Source organism: Phyllobates terribilis, unplaced genomic scaffold, assembly GCF_046119375.1.
Source record: "Phyllobates terribilis strain yellow unplaced genomic scaffold, ASM4611937v1 Scaffold_2__4_contigs__length_985480577, whole genome shotgun sequence".
Lineage (NCBI taxonomy): Eukaryota > Metazoa > Chordata > Amphibia > Anura > Dendrobatidae > Phyllobates > Phyllobates terribilis.
This window is the reverse complement of record NW_027362762.1, coordinates 86,602,195-86,623,391: the sequence shown is the minus strand read 5'-3', so window position 1 is coordinate 86,623,391 and position 21,197 is coordinate 86,602,195. Positions and strand designations below refer to the sequence as shown.

At 45.3% G+C, this 21,197-nt stretch overlaps 1 protein-coding gene across 1 annotated transcript in view; it reads right to left on the bottom strand.

The window, feature by feature from the left end:
* Positions 1-20,603, bottom strand: part of VSTM5 (V-set and transmembrane domain containing 5) — a 39,094-nt gene extending 18,491 nt beyond the window's left edge. The window contains exon 1 of the mRNA XM_073662186.1: positions 20,197-20,603. Within this exon, the coding sequence (XP_073518287.1) occupies positions 20,197-20,278 (82 nt within the window). The 5' untranslated portion in view covers positions 20,279-20,603. The remainder of the gene's footprint in view (positions 1-20,196) is intronic.
* Positions 20,604-21,197: the final 594 nt, after the last annotated feature.

Sequence of the window (21,197 nt, the reverse complement as noted above, 5' to 3'; positions counted from 1 at the left end):
CCAGTTGTCTCTGAGCTAGTGGGTGGAGAATAACTGCCATGATGTCTCCCATACACAGCACTCACAGACATGAGTGACTCTTGATCTCCTATCTTTATGTATCAGGAGATTCAGCAGCAGCAGCATGGAGGACATTATACAGCAGTACTGAGCAGTGTAGCTGCGAATCCAGTAGGGTGAAACAAACACTTACTAAAAAGCAGTAACACTGTGTCTATAAATTATGAAATCAGGAGGTGATGGAGAAGAAGTGGCTCATGAATGGAGACAGAAGCATGCTCTCTCTCCTCAATGCCAATGATAGGTGACCTACTTGTTACCAGGACATGGAGGTCGCCTATTACAATGTAATATATCTGAAGCATAAACGAGATGAATGAAGTGGGGAAATCTATTATTTTGGACATTGTTTTATTCATGAATCTACAGTCAGTAATTGACGTAGTAAACTCCAGACGCATCCTGTCAGGAAATAAGAGGAATGCATTATTGAGTGGAGATAGTCCAATACGGCTAAGTGCATGGCAGAGAGCTCTGAGCCTAAGAGAAGCAAAGTGAACGGTTCTACAGAGTCTGGAAAAGACCTTGCCAAGAAAATATAAGTCTTTGACCTTGTTTTCAAGCAGGATGTTGAAAATTGTATAATTTATTTCTTAAAGGGGTGGTCTGCTGTGGCCAGTCCTTATTTATTAGAAGGGTTCCTACTATGAACAGCCCTGATTTATTAGAAGGGTTCCTTCTATTGACAGTCCTTATTTATTAGACGGGTTCCTTCTATGGACAGTCCTTATTTATTATACGGGTTCCTTCTATGGACAGTCCTTATTTATTAGAAGGGTTCCTTCTATGGACAGTCCTTATTTATTAGACGGGTTCCTTCTATGGACAGTCCTTATTTATTAGACGGGTTCCTTCTATGGACAGTCCTTATTTATTAGAAGGGTTCCTTCTATGGACCGTCCTTATTTATTAGAAGGGTTCCTTCTATGGACAGTCCTTATTTATTAGAAGGGTTCCTTCTATGGACAGTCCTTATTTATTAGATGGGTTCCTTCTATGGACCGTCCTTATTTATTAGACGGGTTCCTTCTATGGACCGTCCTTATTTATTAGAAGGGTTCTTTCTATGTACCGTCCTTATTTATTAGAAGGGTTCCTTCTATGGACAGTCCTTATTTATTAGAAGGGTTCCTTCTATGGACAGTCCTTATTTATTAGACGGGTTCCTTCTATGGACAGTCCTTATTTATTAGACAGGTTCCTTCTATGGACCGTCCTTATTTATTAGAAGGGTTCCTTCTATGGACAGTCCTTATTTAATAGATGGGTTCCTTCTATGGACCGTCCTTATTTATTAGAAGGGTTCCTTCTATGGACAGTCCTTTTTTATTAGACGGGTTCCTTCTATGGACAGTCCTTATTTATTAGAAGGGTTCCTTCTATGGACAGTCCTTATTTATTAGAAGGGTTCCTTCTATGGACAGTCCTTATTTATTAGACGGGTTCCTTCTATGGACAGTCCTTATTTATTAGAAGGGTTCCTTCTATGGACAGTCCTTATTTATTAGAAGGGTTCCTTCTATGGACAGTCCTTATTTATTAGAAGGGTTCCTTCTATGGACAGTTCTTATTTATTAGACGGGTTCCTTCTATGGACAGTCCTTATTTATTAGAAGGGTTCCTTCTATGGACAGTCCTTATTTATTAGACGGGTTCCTTCTATGGACAGTCCTTATTTATTAGAAGGGTTCCTTCTATGGACAGTCCTTATTTATTAGAAGGGTTCCTTCTATGGACAGTCCTTATTTATTAGAAGGGTTCCTTCTATGGACAGTTCTTATTTATTAGACGGGTTCCTTCTATGGACAGTCCTTATTTATTAGAAGGGTTCCTTCTATGGACAGTCCTTATTTATTAGACGGGTTCCTTCTATGGACAGTCCTTATTTATTAGAAAGGTTCCTTGAAGCTTCCCCTTACTGGGACTCCCATTTTAAGCTGTGATCTATGAGGAAACCAGTCAATAAATGTTCATTTCCTACAGCGCCACTATAGGGGAAACAGATCATTACACAGAGCCCATTCATATCAATGCGATGACTGGGTAATACAGGGCAGAACAGGTCCTCCAGAGGGAGAAGCTTTTTGTAATTACTCTCCACTTTGGCCGGGAGAAGAGGATCTTGCTTGGACTTAAAAATGTCCTTCAAATGGGGATTCAAATATTGGAAGACTTCCCTCATGTGCTGTATGAAAATGGATTTTCCAACAGGACAACAATTGTTTTGTTGAGAGAAAACTAATATGACCGCCATTATAGCGGAAATAGACTCAGACTCTGGTAAGGACAATATGGGTAATTATAGAGAAGTGTCGGAACAGGGGATCCATCACGGTATAGTTATATATTGATAAAGAACAGTTTTATCTAGAAGGATTTTAGCCTATGTATTTGTCACGGGTGTATCAAGTGTGACAGACAGTCTCTCTAGATCTGGCTGTAGAAGGTCACTGCGCTTGGCATTGCAGACACCTTCTTGATCCTCTCATCTCTGTAGTGTAGTGATATCCTTCTTTCTTTAGGACCCAGCAGCGACCTCCACCTTCTGCTGCTAATTGACACACCCTTGCTTGGTAGTTAAAAACTCTCAGTCTCTCCAGAGAGTCGCCGGTGATAGTTATATGTTCCTCTGTCCATGCCTGGAGTACTAGTAGTCGGCTAGATTCTTCTTGGACTTCCCTTGGAGGACAGTTGGCGTTATCTCTCTGGTGTCTTCTCAAGCTAAGTGTATCCCCTTTGTTTGTTTACCTTGTTGTCTTTAGTTTGTAGTGGGGTCTGACTAGTATTCACCATGTCCCCTCCCTACCTAGGGCCAAGCTCTAGGGACATTCAGAGATTAGGTCTGCTGCTCGGTGATAGGTGCGGAACCTATATAGGGACGATAGGGTAGTCAAGGTGATATTAGATCTACCTAGGGGTCTCCACTCCCCCTTTAACTAGTTGTTGGGCTCCCTTCCCCCTCTTACCGTAATTGTACACTTGTTCCTTTCCTCACCTTGCGTGACAGTATTATGTCCACAACAACAAATGATTTGTGAAAAATACACTGCATGGGCAAAAGTATGTGCCCCCTCTACATTACACCTACAGGAGCTTTTTTGACCCCTCATTTTACATCCACAGGCATTAATATGGATATGGTCCATATTAGGCTTCTCTCTTCTGGGAAGGATTTCTATGAGATTTTGGAGGCGTCTGTGGGAATTTTTGCCCCTTCATCCAGAAGAGAATTTGTGAGGTTAGACACTGATGTTGGAGGAAAGGCCGAGCTCACAATCTCTGATCTAGTTATTGGATGGGTCTGAGGTCCGGGCTCTGTGCGGCCGGTCATGTTCTTCCACCAAACTCTCTCATCCATGTCTTTATGGAGCTTGTGCACTGGGCACAGTCATAGGGAACAGGAGAGGGCCTTACCCAAACTGTTCCCACAAAGCTGGAAGCCACAATTGTCCTCAATGTCTTGTGCTGGAGCATTAAGATTTGCCTTCATTGGAAATAAGGTGCTGAGGATGACCCCCCGAAAAACAAGCACATCATTATCCCTCCTCCACCAAATTGTACAGCGGCTACAATGCAGTCAAGCGGGTAACGTTTTCCTGACATTCACCAAACCCAGACTCCTCCGTCAGACGCCAGATAGAGAAGCGTGATCCATCACTCCACAGAACATGTTCCCACTGCTCCAGAGTCCAGTGGTGGCGGCTTTACACCACTCCATCTGTCGCTCAGCATTGGTGAAGTAAGGCTGCATGCACATTACACCACATCACACCAGGCCATTACTAAGGTCCTGATGGACTGAAACATTTACTGTGGCCGCCTTCTTCATATATGGAATTACTTGAATGTCATATGCTGACTTAGCTGAGAACTCTCTGAAGGTGGCAAGTATACAAACACCCAAAAATGGCCAATTGTTGCAGTTTGTGGACCCGCCTGCTCAGACGGTGATGGGGGGAGGGCTTACAATGTCACTTAGAGGGGATTCAAATATTAAGAAGCCTCATTGTTTGTCCATTGTAAGAATATGACAGTGTGTAAAACCATCACCGTGATTCTAGGAGCATTTTGAACACTGGCTAAACAGATATACTATGCTCTACCCAGATCAGGGCCCGAGGGTTGTGGATTTTCACAGTGGATTTCTTTTGCAGCAAATCTGCCAAAAAAACATATGGTTTTTGACGCTATGGAAAATCCTCATCATATCAGTGACGGGAGGACAATACTGAACTTGGCAATCCTCTGCTTACTTCATCTCCTACTAATTTTTTATTTATTTTTATCTCTATCAGCAGAAATTAACTTATTCTTTAAATCAGATTCATGTGTTACATGCACTTGTTAATATTTTTTGGCAATTTTTATTTTCAGATCATGATTTTTATTCGAAAACAAAATTAGTAATCTTGCAATTTTCACACTGGCCACTAGGGCTTTTTTAGACTCGTACTTTCTGTTCTTTCAGGAAAAGTTTTCAGCAGGATCCTTATCATCAGAGACAGGATTACAATGGCAGGTAATAACTGATCCGATAACAATAGGTGATATCACAGCTCACCTTCTCCCCCTCCTATCACAATGACATTTGCACACGCTCATTAGATGCTTCAATACAAAGATAGGGTTAAGGCAGTGATGGCAAACTTTTAGAGACGGAGTGCCCAAACTGCAATCCAAAACCCACTTATTTATCGCCAAGTGCCAACACGGCAAATTAACCTGAATACTGAGGTTTTAGTTTAGAAAAAAACAACTGATACAGAGAGCAGACGAGGGCAGCATAGAGCAGCCACAGACCGGAAAAGGGGTATGAGACTGCAGAAATAAAGAATGTGCTCACCCCCATCTTGGTATATGCCCCCATCCTTGTATATATGCTGCCCTCCCTCCATCCTTGTATATATGCTGCCCTCCCCCCATCCTTGTATGTATGCTGCCCTCCCCCAATCCTTGTATATATGCTGCCCTCCCCCATCCTTGTATATATGCTGCCCTCCCCCCATCCTTGTATATATGCTGCCCTCTCCCCATCCTTCTATATATGCTGCCCTCTCCCCATCCTTCTATATATGCTGCCCTCTCCCAATCCTTGTATATATGCTGCCCTCGCCCAATCCTTGCATACAGTGGGTACGAAAGTATTCAGACCCCTTTAAATTTTTCACCCTTTGTTTCATTGCAGCCATTTGGTAAATTCTAAAAAGTTCATTTTTTTCTCATTAAAGTACACTCTGCACCCCATCTTGACTGAAAAAAAAACAGAAATGTAGAAATTTTTGCAAATTTATTAAAAAAAGAAAAACTGAAATATCACATGGTCATAAGTATTCAGACCCTTTGCTCAGACACTCATATCACACAAGTCACATGCTGTCCATTTCCTTGTGATCCTCCTTGAGATGGTTCTACTCCTTCATTGGAGTCCAGCTGTGTTTAATTAAACTGATAGGACTTGATTTGGAAAGGCACACACCTGTCTATATAAGACCTCACAGCTCACAGTGCATGTCAGACCAAATGAGAATCATGAGCTCAAAGGAACTGCCCAAGAAGCTCAGAGAACAGAATTGTGGCAATGCACAGATCTGGCCAAGGTTATAAAAGAATTTCTGCATTACTCAAGGTTCCTAAGAGCACAATGGCCTCCATAATCCTTAAATGGAAGAAGTTTGAGACCACCAGAAGTCTTCCTAGACCTGGCCGTCCAGCCAAACTGAGCAATCGTGGGAGAAGAGCCTTGGTGAGAGAGGTAAAGAACAACCCCAAGATCACTGTGGCTGAGCTCCAGAGATGCAGTAGGGAGATGGGAGAAAGTTCCACAAAGTCAACTATCACTGCAGCCCTCCACCAGTTGGGCCTTTATGGCAGAGTGGCCCGACGGAAGCCTCTCCTCAGTGCAAGACATATGAAAGCCCACATAGAGTTTGCTCAAAAACACATGAAGGACTCCCAGACTATGAGAAATAAGATTCTCTGGTCTGATGAGACGAAGATAGAACTTTTTGGTTATAATTCTAAGCGTTATGTGTGGAGAAAACCAGGCACTGCTCATCACCTGCCCAATACTATCCCAACAGTGAAACATGGTGGTGGCAGCATCATGCTATGGGGGTGTTTTTGAGCTGCAGGGACAGGACGACTGGTTGCAATTGAAGGAAACATGAATGCAGCCAAGTACAGAGATATCCTGGATGAAAACCTCTTCCAGAGTGCTCTGGACCTCAGACTTGGCCGAAGGTTCACCTTCCAACAAGACAATGACCCTAAGCACACAGCTAAAATAACAAAGGAGTGGCTTCAGAACAACTCTGTGACCATTCTTGACTGGCCCTGCCAGAGCCCTGACCTATGCCCAATTGAGCATCGCTGGAGAGACCTGAAAATGGCTGTCCACCAACGTTCGCCATCCAACCTGACGGAACTGGAGAGGATCTGCAAGGAAGAATGGCAGAGGATCCCCAAATCCAGGTGTGAAAAACTTGTTGCATCATTCCCAAGAAGACTCATGCCTGTACTAGCTCAAAAGGGGGCTTCTACTCAATACTGAGCAAAGGGTCTGAATACTTATGACCATGTGATATTTCTGTTTTTCTTTTTTAATAAATTTGCAGAAATTTCTACATTTCTGTTTTTTTCAGTCAAGATGGGGTGCAGAGTGTACTTTAATGAGAAAAAAAATGATTTTTTTTAGAATTTACCAAATGGCCGCAATGAAACAAAGAGTGAAAAATTTAAAGGGGTCTGAATACTTTCCGTACCCACTGTATATGCCTGCCCTCCCCAGTCCATGTATATATGCTGCTCCCCCCACCCCATCCTGCTTGCGCTGCTGTTCATCGCATATAAAAAAAACAAACAAACACATAATAAACACTCCTACTCACCTTGCTTCCTCTCCCGCGCCGCGTCCTCTCCTGTAGCCGGCAGCTGACTCCAGCGTGCTAGTGTCGTCACTGCCATGCGCCCAATTGTGTGTATGCTGATGTCAGCTGCTGGCCTCTGATTGGCCAGCAGCGTGAATTGCTGCTCATGGACCTGGCAAGCTCGTGTGCTGTAATACACTTCAGCTAGATGTGCGTCCAAGAATGCACATCTAGCTGAAGTAGGGCCTGGTGCCTGCGGGCTCCAAGTGCTCACCCGCCGGCCCGGTCCAGGAGCCCAGTGCTGCGGCGATGGCGGGCGTGCCCACAAGGAGGGCTCTGCGAGCCCCCTCTGGCACGCGTGCCATAGGTTCGCCAGCACTGGGTTAAGGTATATTCATTGTGTCTAATGTACAAGTGTTGTTTCCTCAAACAGGAAGTTAGAGTCTAAAAAAGCCCCAGTGGCCAGTGTGAGAATTGCAAGATTTCTATTTTTTTATTTTTAATAGTTTGTGATATGTAAAAAAAAGTAGATGTAACTCAATAATTTGATGTAAACAATATGTCATTTTCTCTCTTCTCTTTAAAGCTGTGACTTGACTTGTCTATGGGATAATATTTACCTGTCTGGACACATTCCTAGAAATATATTTTTTTAGCTTTGCTTTGAAATGAATGGAGAAAAAAACAGACAAATCTCTTTCTGACATCTGCTGCACCTCCCTCAAAAAATCAAAAAAGAGACCACATTATCACATGTATCCCAAAATGATACCAATGAAAACAACAGCTCATCACCAAGCTCCATCGATTGAAAAATAAAAAAGGATCTCAGAAATTGGCGACAAAAAATATATTTTCTTTACAAAGTTGACATTTTTATAAACCACTAAAATATAAAATAAGTACAAGTTTAGTATCTTCGTAATCGTACTGACCTGGACAATTATGTTGCTAAGTCACATTTAGTGCACAATGAATATTGTAAAACAAACAAAAAAAAATGTCAGAATTGTGTCTTTTACAGAATTTCACCCCAATTGGATTTTTCCCCATTTTTTAGTACATTAAATGGTCATTCAAAACTACAATGCGTGCGGCAAAAAATAAGTTCTTTATGGCTATAGTGACACAAAAATAATTAAAAAGAAGATTATGGTTATTCAATAAAAAAATGAGGAAAATACGAAAGTGCAATAATAAAATTTTGCTGCATCGGGAAGGGGTTAAAATCAGGGCCAAATAATTAAAGTAGGAAACTATGAGTAAATTTATGCAACTTTTTGGACTGATTCACATTGTAAAATGCTGTCAGCCGTGGAATAGAGCATGTGATCATCGATTGTAACTTCCTTCTGAAAATTGTACTTCTACCTTTACTGTAAAACAAACACATTGCCCATCCCGGCCTTATCTGGAGGTGTAGCCGGATGTGAGGGGTGTGGAAACTTTACATGGTGAAAAGTCTCACTATCTCCACCCTGGTAGATACGCAGGAGGTGATCACAGAGACAAGAGAGCGAGGACATGTTTCAGGAATTAATATGTACATACAATTGCCAAACTTACTTTTTATCTGTACTGCTCTACTCTGGTCTATGGACCTTAGAGCACTTTGCCTTGTTTCACGCCCTTGACTATTAAGGCTGCTCTAAAACTCATCAGCAAATTAAAGGCTGCTCTAAAACTCATCAGCAAATTAAAGGCTGCTCTAAAACTCATCAGCAAATTAAAGGCTGCTCTAAAACTCATCAGCAAATTAAAGGCTGCTCTAAAACTCATCAGCAAATTAAAGGCTGCTCTAAAACTCATCAGCAAATTAAAACCAGGTCAGTTATTGGGGCTTTAAAGTAAATTCCGCTTTAATTAAATCAGATTATAATTCTAAACATATTTTTGTTGCTTTTTTGTTTGTTTTGTGTATTTAGATTTTTAAATCATAAATCATATCATAAATTGACATTAGTGTATACCACTGAAAATAATTGCAGATTAATAGGGAAAGGGAATAAAATGTAATTTTTATTAATAGATTAAAATATTAAAATATCAGTGTGAGGGCACTTGTTAAAAAATGTACCCTGTGAATTGTGCTCAGGTGAGGCTGCTAATTGAGCATACAATGATATTAATGGTTTCTGCTGTCTATAATGTAGTATGTACAATGGCCTTTCGAACTTTCGAGTCTTCAGCTCACCTTCTCTCTAATGATAATGACATTGCTCTGCACATTCTGTCAGAGTCTGCACAGCAAAGCTGACAAGTGAGTTTCAGCTTCTGAGCTCCATACACACCAAGTGACACTGGACCTGGACATGCAAAGTCAGTAAGGGTTTAAATGACAGACAATTAGCTATTGAAAGCTGTATAATCCTGTATACGATGAGCGCCCACTAATGGGGAATGTATGAAGCCAAAATGTTATTCTTTATCATTAAACAACCCTACTTAGAATACTAGAACAGGCAATTTCTTTATTGCAGCTTGGATTCCTTAAAGCAAAACTCCACCCTGGGTCTGAAAAATGACTATAAATTTCCTAGGTATGGTCTCCCTACCTGGTGCCCAGCATTTGTATACTGATGTCTCCTCCACTCAGATCGGCATTCTGTACCTCCTGCTTCTGACATGGTCCCACATTGGTATGGTGGGGGTTGGTGATTGTGGGAAGCATGAATCCTTTGCCTTTTCTGTGCTGTGGGATGGGAAAAGCAGAGGTGTCATGGTTTAGGCTTACCAATGTGCTCTCCATGCCAAAGTGGGGCTGTGGCACCCCAGGGGTCTGGTTTCCACAGTAATGCAATGTTATGTCTGAGAGCAGGTGGGAGGTCTCTTGGTCAGGAATCCTATGCATGCCACACCTCCTGCCCAGTCCTGGGAGGGGAAGGATTTCCCCTATATAAACCTGGGGCTGAGGCAGGGTTAGGGAGTTCAGAGGGAGAGTTCAGCCAGGAGGGCTGACAGGGAGCTGTGGCTCCGGCTGGGCCCAGCTCCCGGGCCATGCCAGGAGTAGAGAAGAAGTAGAGAAGAGAAGCAGCATAGGAAGAAACAACAGGAGCTCTGTGGGAGCAGTGCTACAAGGAGTCAGGGGCTGGCAGCTGCAGAGCTCGCCCTGACTGAGAAGTTATCACCGGACCCGGAGTCCGAGGCTGTGGGGATTAACTCCTATCCAGCAGCAGAAACCGACCGGCAGGGGATTGCAGGTCCTCTGGCCCAGAAACCCGAAGGCACGGTCACACGCGTGGGACCAGCACCGCCGTCGTGGAGCGAAAGCTACTAGAAGGCCCCGAGTCACCGGCCATACGGGTGAGCACCACACGGTACACTCAGGGACGTGGGCTACTTATACCCGCCTCTAGCAAGGTAGCCAGAAGAGTATCATTAGTTTGGGAGGCCTACAACTCCGCCTGGCCAGGGGAGATCCCATCTGCTCAAGGACTGACCAGGCCCCAATCGCTAGCCAGTACTCCGGGAGGGTCTATCTTTGTCACCAGTAAAAGACCCTGAACTACACCGTACCGTCTCCGAGTGGTTCCTGCTACCCCCATCATCCACGTCGGCTGCCCTGAGGCCATACCCCTCCCGTTGGGGGCTATACTATCACGCTGCACAATCCTACCACCGGCCTCAGCGGTCTGCCCTGCAGCAGCAGCTCCTTAGCTGTACTCAACGGGTGGCGTAGTCGTCCAACATCTACCGCTGATACAGCGCCACTTAGTCTGACTCCCTGGGCACGGACCGGATCACCGCCACGAGACTACAACCCTCAACAGATCCGGCTCCGGGTAAGCTCCCGCGTGCGCAACGCTGCGCGACACAGGCCCAGGGGCGCGTCAACTTTTGGCGTAGTCGGCAGGATCTCGTGCCCGCAACCACCGGGTACTGCGTGCCTGAAAAAGACTGTTCAAACTTACCTGTGGTGAAGATTCCCGCCATCCGGCGCCATCTTCCGCTTCCTTCCCGCCATCGGTGGAGTTTTCCCGCCATCTGGCGCCATCTTCAGCCTTCTTCCCGCCACACGTGGAGTTTTCCCGCCATTGGACGCCATCTTGAGGACGCCGCGCGGGAAGAAGAGGGGCGTGGACTCCGAAAGCGCGCGAGAACTGAAGCCCCGCCTCACGTCCGGACGTTGCGTAAGGTCCTGGAAGGAGCCCAGCAGACGCCGACGTCACAGGAGCGCGACGGAAGGTCCTCAACCCTGACGATCCACTGCGGAGCCGCGGCCTACGGAAGAGGATCATCGCAAGGTAGGCCACGGTCCACTAGGGGGGAGAAGGATGCCGGATACGGAGGGGAGCTTCACCGCTTCAACCCCCGCCAGCGCCACCGCTGTTGCGGTCATGCCTTTCACCATGCCCTATATCCCGGGGGCAGCCTGGCTACCCCAGTACTCAGGGGAGTCACATACCCTGCATGACTTTAGAGAAAAGCTGGATAGCCTCTTCCAGGTGTACCCCCTCACAGAGGAGCAAAAAGTGAGCATCCTGGTGGCCCAATTAACCGGGGCAGCCCAAAGGGAGGTAAAGTCCTGGCCACCTGGGAGGAGGACTGTCGCAGAGATACTAACCCAGCTAACCGAGGAGGAGCTGCAGTACTACCAATACGAGGAAAGCCAAGAGGACCCGGACGGGTCTGAGGACTACCCTCAGGAGGGAGCACAAAGAGGACATAGCTACTGAAGGGAAGTAGCGTGAATAAAGAGCTGTAAATAGTTACCCGTAAGGGTACAAGGACTGCTGCTAATTAAAATATGGTCCCCGTTGGGATTAGTGAATTGTTCCCCGTGTGTCCCTATCCCTTACCAGGCTGAGGACTGTGAGCAGCCATCCCCTATCCCTTACCAGGCTGAGGACTGTGAGCAGCCAATCCTTATCCCCACTGGCCGAGGACTGAGAGCGGCCATATCCTGTAAATAATTATGTGTTTCTAGTAATTTATAGGAGTCCTTGGTGGATTTACCGGGAATCCTTTGTACAGTTAGTGGAGCGTAACCCAGGATGGACTAAAAGACTGTTAAGGACTCGGGGCAGGACAGACCCCTACCTGGTTACGTCTCCCTGTTTTGGTGAAATGGACACCTTTGTTTCCTTCAAAGACTGCACCCGGTTGCGGACATGCCGTGACCACCTTTATGTGTTTTTCTTATTGTATTATTATTGTTATACCCTGTTATGTCTTTCTAAAAAAATATGTTTAGTCCCGGAGTACTAAATTTCACTAGGGGAGAATGTGGCACCCCAGGGGTCTGGTTTCCACAGTAATGCAATGTTATGTCTGAGAGCAGGTGGGAGGTCTCTTGGTCAGGAATCCTATGCATGCCACACCTCCTGCCCAGTCCTGGGAGGGGAAGGACTTCCCCTATATAAACCTGGGGCTGAGGCAGGGTTAGGGAGTTCAGAGGGAGAGTTCAGCCAGGAGGGCTGACAGGGAGCTGTGGCTCCGGCTGGGCCCAGCTCCCGGGCCATGCCAGGAGTAGAGAAGAAGTAGAGAAGAGAAGCAGCATAGGAAGAAACAACAGGAGCTCTGTGGGAACAGTGCTACAAGGAGTCAGGGGCTGGCAGCTGCAGAGCTCGCCCTGACTGAGAAGTTATCACGGGACCCGGAGTCCGAGGCTGTGGGGATTAACTCCTATCCAGCAGCAGAAACCGACCGGCAGGGGATTGCAGGTCCTCTGGCCCAGAAACCCGAAGGCACGGTCACACGCGTGGGACCAGCACCGCCGTCGTGGAGCGAAAGCTACTAGAAGGCCCCGAGTCACCGGCCATACGGGTGAGCACCACACGGTACACTCAGGGACGTGGGCTACTTATACCCGCCTCTAGCAAGGTAGCTAGAAGAGTATCGTTAGTTTGGGAGGCCTACAACTCCGCCTGGCCAGGGGAGATCCCATCTGCTCAAGGACTGACCAGGCCCCAATCGCTAGCCAGTACTCCGGGAGGGTCTATCTTTGTCACCAGTAAAAGACCCTGAACTACACCGTACCGTCTCCGAGTGGTTCCTGCTACCCCCATCATCCACGTCGGCTGCCCTGAGGCCATACCCCTCCCGTTGGGGGTTATACTATCACGCTGCACAATCCTACCACCGGCCTCAGCGGTCTGCCCTGCAGCAGCAGCTCCTTAGCTGTACTCAACGGGTGGCGTAGTCGTCCAACATCTACCGCTGATACAGCGCCACTTAGTCTGACTCCCTGGGCACGGACCGGATCACCGCCACGAGACTACAACCCTCAACAGATCCGGCTCCGGGTAAGCTCCCGCGTGCGCAACGCTGCGCGACACAGGCCCAGGGGCGCGTCAGGGCCATCTCACAAACTGGAGATTTAGAACGCCCATCTGAGTGGAGGAGACAGCAGTGTCGAAATGGAGGGCACCAGGTAGGGTGACAATCAATGAGAAATATATATTCTTTTTTTCAATCCCAGGGTGCATGGTCACCTTAGGGGTTTTCTAGGAATATTATATTGATAGTTCATCATGATCAGATCAGTGGAGTCCCAACAATGAGCTGCTAACAGGTTCGCTGCCGGCAGAAGTACACAGAGTAATGACCAGGACACCAGGAAAAAGACTTGGGTATAGTAATAGATCACAGATGTCACATGAGTCAACAGTGTGATGCAGCAGCACAAAAGGCAAACATAGTTCTGGAATGTATTAAGAGAAGCATAGAGTCTAGATCACGGGAAGCAATAATCCCCCTCTACTCCTCCTTGGTCAGACCTCATCTGGAATATTGTGTCCAGCTCAGGGCACCAAATTTTAAAAAAATACTGGAGCAAGTTCAGAGAAAAGCTACCAGGATGGTGAGCGGACTGCAAACTATGTCTTACAAGGAACGGTTAAAGGATCTGTGAATGTTTAGCTTTCAAAAAAAGAAGGTTAAGAGGAGACTTAATAGCTGTCTACAAATATGTGAAGGGATGTCACAGTGTAGAGGGTTCAACCTTATTCTCATTTGCACATGGAAACACGAGAAGCAATGGAATGAAACTGAAAGGGAGAAGATACAGATTAGATATTAGATGGGGATGAATGAGTGGAACAGGCGGCCACGAGAGGTGGTGAGTTCCCCTTCAATGGAAGTCTTCACACAGAGGCTGGACAGACATCTGTCTGAGATGATTTAGTGAATCCTGCATTGAGCAGGGGGTTGGACACGATGACCCTGGAGGTCCCTTCCAACTCTAACATTCTAGGATTCTATGATTCTACCACAGCTCCGCGCACTATGTGCATTATGTAGTGACCAGTCTCCTGTGCAGCAGCTCTAGTCTGACAAAGGCGCTTATCTATTATCAGAAATCTCCCATCCCCCGGCTGCAGGTTGATTTAAAAATTAAATACAATTAATGCCACAAATGTATCAGTGCATGTGAGAGCTCAGTTCAGTCCCACATCACCTAATATTAATTACTACAATCCGACCGTGGCGACAATCAAGTGATCAGTGATCGAGACGATAATCCTTAATTGTATCAATCCGATCACTACAATTGTAATTTTTTAAAATTTTATTTTACCTGGTAATTATAGTGGTTTTCCAGTTTTGGAAAAACCCCATCCCTCTGCTGCAGTTTGTTTAAAAAAAAACAAAAAAAAAGGGGGTTTATTCAGCCTTCCTGGGTCCACCATTGAGTCTCCGGCACTGCTCCTGGTGTCTGTTAGGCTGTGTGCCCACAATGCGCTTTTTAAGCGTTTCCGCAGCGGCAAAAACGCTGCAGAAACGCTTAAAAAACGCATGATAGAAGGTCTGCCATGTTCCTCAATGATAATCCGCATGTGCTGTGCACATGCTGCGGAAATTTCCGCTGCGAATTATCATTGCGGAAAAAAACGCAGCACTACCAATTATTTTGCGGTAGCGCTGTGTTTTCGCTGCCATTGACTTGCATTGGACCGCATGGAATCCGCATCCCTGCATCTGTAGATGCAGAATCCATGTGTTTCAATGTGCGGATGGTACCCAGGTCTAGAGGAGAGGAGACTCTCCTCCGGACCCGGGTACCATAGAAACTGTGAAAAAAAGAATAAAATAAAAAATAAATGTTATATTTACCTTCTGACGGCCCCCGCTGCGCTCGTCCTCCCTTGCCGGCAGATCGTGGTGGACTGAAGGACCTGCGCTGACGTCATAGTATGGAGCGAAGCAAGACTGCAGGGGCCACCAGAAGGTAAGTATAGATTTATTTTTTTATTTTTAACCATTCTTTGGGGTCACACTATATAAGTCCATGCCTTTTGCATGGATTTATATAGTGTGACCAAGTTGTCAAGCACTTTCCAAGTGATGCTAAAATCGCTTGGAAAGCGCTTGACAACCCGCATGCGGAAATGCATGTGAAGAGCGCTTCACATCTGCATGTCCCTGGCAGGAAAAACGCATGTAAAATCCGCATGTACAATCCGCATGTACAATCCGCATGCGTTTTTTCTGCCAGGGAGATGCAGAAACACTCAGGAAAAATCCAGAGCATTTCTGCATCGTGGGCACATAGCCTTATTGTCTACAGTACTGACGCTCCATCAGCAGTGCTGCAGCCAATCAATGAGATCAGTGGCTCTGCATGAGTTGATGGCACAAGCTGCTCTGAGCTCACTGATTGTCAGCAGCGGTGACATCAGCGCTGGACCCAGGGAGGATGAGTAAATAACAATTTTTTTTTTAAAGAAGTGGAAAACCCCTTTAGTCCTTTAGTGATCATCAGGAGACCCTCTTTGTGATTGCTCAAAACTCCTGTAGGGATCACTACAGGTGAAATGAGGCATTACCCGCTGCTCAATCAAATGAATGGGAGACCTAGGAATACAATTCTTTTTTGTCAATTTTCAAGCACATTCCTATTAGTAATCTTTTACGACCATACTCATGGACAAGCCCTTTAAATGAGAAACCCATTGCAGCACTATATATGTATATGTATCCATGTGCATGAATGGGATGACATCCTATAATGCATATGGTGCAATCTGCTGATATTTTATAGGTTTATATTCTTTATGGACACAGGCAGGTCTGCCGATCATACATGGAAATGTCAGTAACTGCTGTTACATGTGAATATGACTCCACAATGACCCGAGGTAGTCTGTGCAACCTGTTAAAGGGATGAGATGAATCGGGGTCCATTAGGAAGCTTTCAATGGATTCCTCTTAGATGATGGACTGATATTTGCAAAGCACTGGGATTTATATCCTGCAGCAAAAGCCACAATCAGCCGGGTGTCCACACAATGTATCATAGAGATATGGGCCGACTGGTAGATTGTTGGGATTAAAGGGATTTACCAGTTTTGGTAAATCTTTGTCCCCACAAACTGTTCCCTATTCGCCCTCCCCAGGTCCGATGCAGACTCCCTGCAGCTGCTACCAATGTCTGCTATTGTCTGCAGCGCTGACATCACATCAACAGTGCTGCAGTCAGTCAGTGAGCTCAGTAGTTCTGACCGAGTTAAGCTAAAAGACACTGAGAACAACAGTGGAGATTTAGCGCTGGACTTGGGGAGTGTGAGTAATGCTTTTTTTTTTTTTGTTATAACAAACTACAAATTGCAGCCAAGGGACAGGGGTTTTCGAAAAAAAACTTTCATTTGCAAAGGTAAAAAAAAATAAATCAATTTTAAGATTTTAAGCGATCATAGTGATCGGATTGATAGAATTTATGATGATGGGGTAGATCACCGATCACATGATCGTTGCTGTCGTCTGATTGCAGCAATTTAATATTACGCATCAAACTCAGCCAAAATCTGAATCGATCAGACGCATGTCCTGATGATGCATCGCAGAGACAGGAGGGGACACCACATGCACTGATTCGCTGCTGCCATTAATTGTACAATAAAAAAAAAATCCAGTTTTAAAAAATTTACATCACAGTTTTAGTGATCAGGTTGATACAATAAATACTGATCGGCTCGATCACTGATCACTTGATCGCTGCTACGGTCACATTGTAGCAATGCACATTATTCCATCAGATCAGACGGACACACAGCATGTCTGCGTTTGCACAGGGGAATACGCTTCCATTAGACGGATGTCCAGATGATGCATCATACAGTCATGGCCAAAAGTATTGAGAATGAGACAAATAGTAATTTTTCCAAAGTTTACTGCTTCATTTTTTGTAATGGCAATTTGCATATACTCCTGAATGTCAAAGAGTGATCAGCTTAACAGCAATTACTGTACTTGCAAAGTCAATATTTGCCCAGAAAATGAATTTTAACCCCCAAAACACATTTCAACATCATTGCTGTCCTGCCTTAAAAGGAGCAGCTAACATCGTTTTAGTGATTGATCCATTAACACAGGTGTGGGTGTTGATGAGGACAGGGCTGGCGTTCAATCACTCATGATTAAGTAAGAATGACATCACTGGACACTTTAAAAGGAGGCTGGTTCTTGGTATCATTGTTTCTCTTCAGTTAACCATGGTTATCTCTAAAGAAACACGTGCAGCCATCATTGCACTGCACAAAAATGGCCTAACAGGGAAGAGTATCGCAGCTACAAAGATTGCACCTCAGTCAACAATCTATCGCATCATCAAGAACTTCAAGGAGAGAGCTTCCATTGATGTCAAAAAGGCTCCAGGGCGCCCTAGAAAGACCAGCAAGCGCCAGGACCATATCTTAAATCTGTTTCAGCTGCGGGATCGGACTACCAGCAGTGCTGAGCTTGCTCAGGAATGGCAGCAGGCTGGTGTGAGTGCTTCTGCACGCACTGTGAGGCGGAGACTCTTTGAGCAAGGGCTGGTTTCAAGGAGGGCAGCAAAGAAGCCACTTCTCTCCAGAAAAAACATCAGGGACCGACTGATATTCTGCAAAAGGTACAGGGAGTGGACTGCTGAGGACTGGGGCAAAGTCATTTTCTCTGATGAATCCCCTTTTCGATTGTTTGGGACATCTGGAAAACAGCTTATTCGGAGAAGAAGAGGTGAGCGCTACCACCAGTCTTGTCTCATGCCAACTGTAAAGCATCCTGAAACCATTCATGTGTGGGGTTGCTTCTCAGCCAAGGGAATCGGCTCACTCACAGTCTTGCCTAAAAACACAGCCATGAATAAAGAATGGTACCAGAATGTCCTCCAAGAGCCACTTCTCCCAACCGTCCAAGAGCAGTTTGGCGCCCAAAAATGCCTTTTCCAGCATGATGGAGCACCTTGCCATAAAGCAAAGGTGATAACAAAATGGCTCATGGAACAAAACATAGAGATTTTGGGTCCATGGCCTGGAAACTCCCCAGATCTTAATCCCATTGAGAACTTGTGGTCAATCATCAAGAGACGGGTGGACAAACAAAAACCAACAAATTCTGGCAAAATGCAAGCATTGATTATGCAAGAATGGACTGCTATCAGTCAGGATTTGGTCCAAAAGTTGATTGAGAGCATGCCACGGAGAATTACAGAGGTCTTGAAGAAGAAGGGGCAACACTGCAAATATTGACTTGCTGCATTAACTCATTCTAACTGTCAATATAACCTATTGATACTCATAATATGATTCCAATTATATTTCTGTATGTGATATAAACATCAGACAAACACTAATAAAAACCAGAGGCCAGCAGATCATGTGAAAATATAATTTTGGTGTCATTCTCAAAACTTTTGGCCATGACTGTAGACACATGGACTGAGCTCAGCATTTATATATTATGAACTGCAAATCCAATGTTACAATTCACAAGCCAAAATTGTGGAAATAACTGTGATTGGATTCCTACAATGACCACTGGACCATCGGATTGTAGCAATCAATGTTATGTCTAAAACATGGTAAAAAAGAAATATATCAATCAGACGGATGTCCAGATTATATGTCAGAGACTTGGGACTGAGCTCAGCCTTCACAGGCACTGACAGGTCGCTGGAATTAATTGACTTTAATTCTTTTTTTTAATCCAATGTTATAATTTCCATCACAATTTTGGTAATCATAGTGATCGGGTTGATACAATCATCAATCACTGACCTCTTGATTGGTTGAATTGCATAAATTAATATGATATAATATTATAATAATATTATATGTTATACATAATAGTAATTATATAATTGTATCATGAAACTCAGCTAAAATCTAAAAGAAACAATGGGTTAACAAAAACAAAGGCAGGATTTTGGCAGTCACTGGTGTCCAAGTGTCAATGTGGCATGTAAAGCGGCATGGAATGAATGGCGCTATAATAATAATAATAATATGGCAAAGCTGAATTTGTCATTGCATCTTGTGGCATATAACTGTAAAGATATCACCTATGAGTTGTGCCCAATGACAATCTCGGCTCTGCTACTCCTGACAATCTCGGCTCTGCTACATCTGATTATCTCAGCTCTGCTACACCTGATTATCTCAGCTCTGCTACACCTGATTATCTCGGCTCTGTTACACCTGACAATCTCGGATCTGCTACACCTGACAATCTCGGATCTGCTACACCAGACAATCTTGGATCTGCAACACCTGACTATCTCGGCTCTGCCACACCTGATTATCTCGGCTCTGCTACACCTGACAATCTCGGATCTGCTACATCTGACAATCTGGGATCTGCTACTCCTGACAATCTCGGATCTGCTACACCTGACTATCTCGGCTCTGCTACATCTGACAATCTCAGATCTGCTATACTTGACAATCTCGGTTCTGCTACACCTGACAATCTTGGCTCTGCTACACCTGATAACCTTGGATCTGCTACACCTGACAATCTCGGCTCTGCTACACCTTCAACCTCGGCTCTTCTACAACTGACAATCTCGAATCTGCTACTCCTGACAATCTCGGATCTGCTACAACTGACTATCTCGGATCTCCTACACCTAACAATCTCATGTCTGCTACACCTGACAATCTCGGATCTGTTACACCTGACTATCTCGGATCTGCTACTCCTGACAATCTCGGATCTGCTACACCTGACAATCTCGTCTCTGCTACATCTGACAATCTCGTCTTTGCTACACCTGACAATCTTGGCTCTGCTACACCTGACAACCTTGGATCTGCTACACCTGGCAATCTCGGCTCTGCTACACCTGACCATCTTGGCTCAGCTACATCTTTACGGGAGTACTCAAAGGTGGATTAAACCGAACGTTTGTAGAGATGCAACATGTGGCCTTCCTGTTGCTGTAAGACTACAAGTGTCGGTGTGTGGACACTGGAAGGAAATAATTGCTGGCACTTATGGTTCCACAATGGCTGCAGCGCCATAGATGAAGTGCGTAACGTAACGTCCCTGGGAAATAATTGTCACTTACTTTGTGGGATCTGATGAATGAGACATAATGTGAAGAACACTACAGCTGCTCTGACTGGGCTCCAGCCTGCGTGATTCTTCATGGGAGAGACGGTGCGGGCACATGTCAGGCTGCCCTGTATCTGGCGTGGCAGTAAAGCATGATGAGGAGGATGGCTGATCTTATTCCTTCTTCATAGATGGAGGCGAGGTGAAGGATCAGCCGTGGCGTGTACACAGCACCTGCACTATGCCCATCGCCGTGCTCCTCACCGCTCCTTATATCTGTTGCTCAGACGCCGCAGTCGCTGACACTCTGGTTAGACCAGTTTTCATAGGCACGTCCTCTAAAAGAAACAGAAACACACGCAGCAAATGCAGCGAGCCTGTTTACCGCACATGCCCAGTTATTGATTTACGGTTACGCTGGCTACACTACAAAGACATCTGTAGAGAGCAGACAGATGGCCGCTGCTGCCACTGCTGCTACAGCGAATTAATAATGGCCTGCAAGTGCACCCAGCTCTCCAATAGATGAGCAAAAAGATATGCAGGACACTAATCCAATGGTCACCTCACTAGCCCAGAGCCCTGCAAACCTCCTCCTACCTGTTGGCATCATTGGCTCTTCATCTGATTAAAGGGAATCTTTCAGCAGGTTTTTGCTATGCAATCTGACAGCAGCATGATGTAGGGGCTGAGAGCCTGATTCCAGCGATGTGTCACTTACTAGGCTGTTTCAATAAAATCCCTGTTTTATCAGCAGGAGATTATCACTGCAGGACTAGGTGTCTGGTGCCTCCCAGTCCAACCCCGCACCCCACCACCACTGATTGGCAGCTTTCTGTCTATGCACAGTGTACACAGAAAGCTGCCAATCAGTGGTATGGGTGGGATTATACAGAGCTCAGTATTGAGAGAACTGGTAGATCTGCTGCAGAGAAAACAGGGATTTTATCAAAACTGCAGTAAGCAGCCCAGTAAGTGACACAGAGCTGGAACAGTGCCCAGTCCAGGGTAATG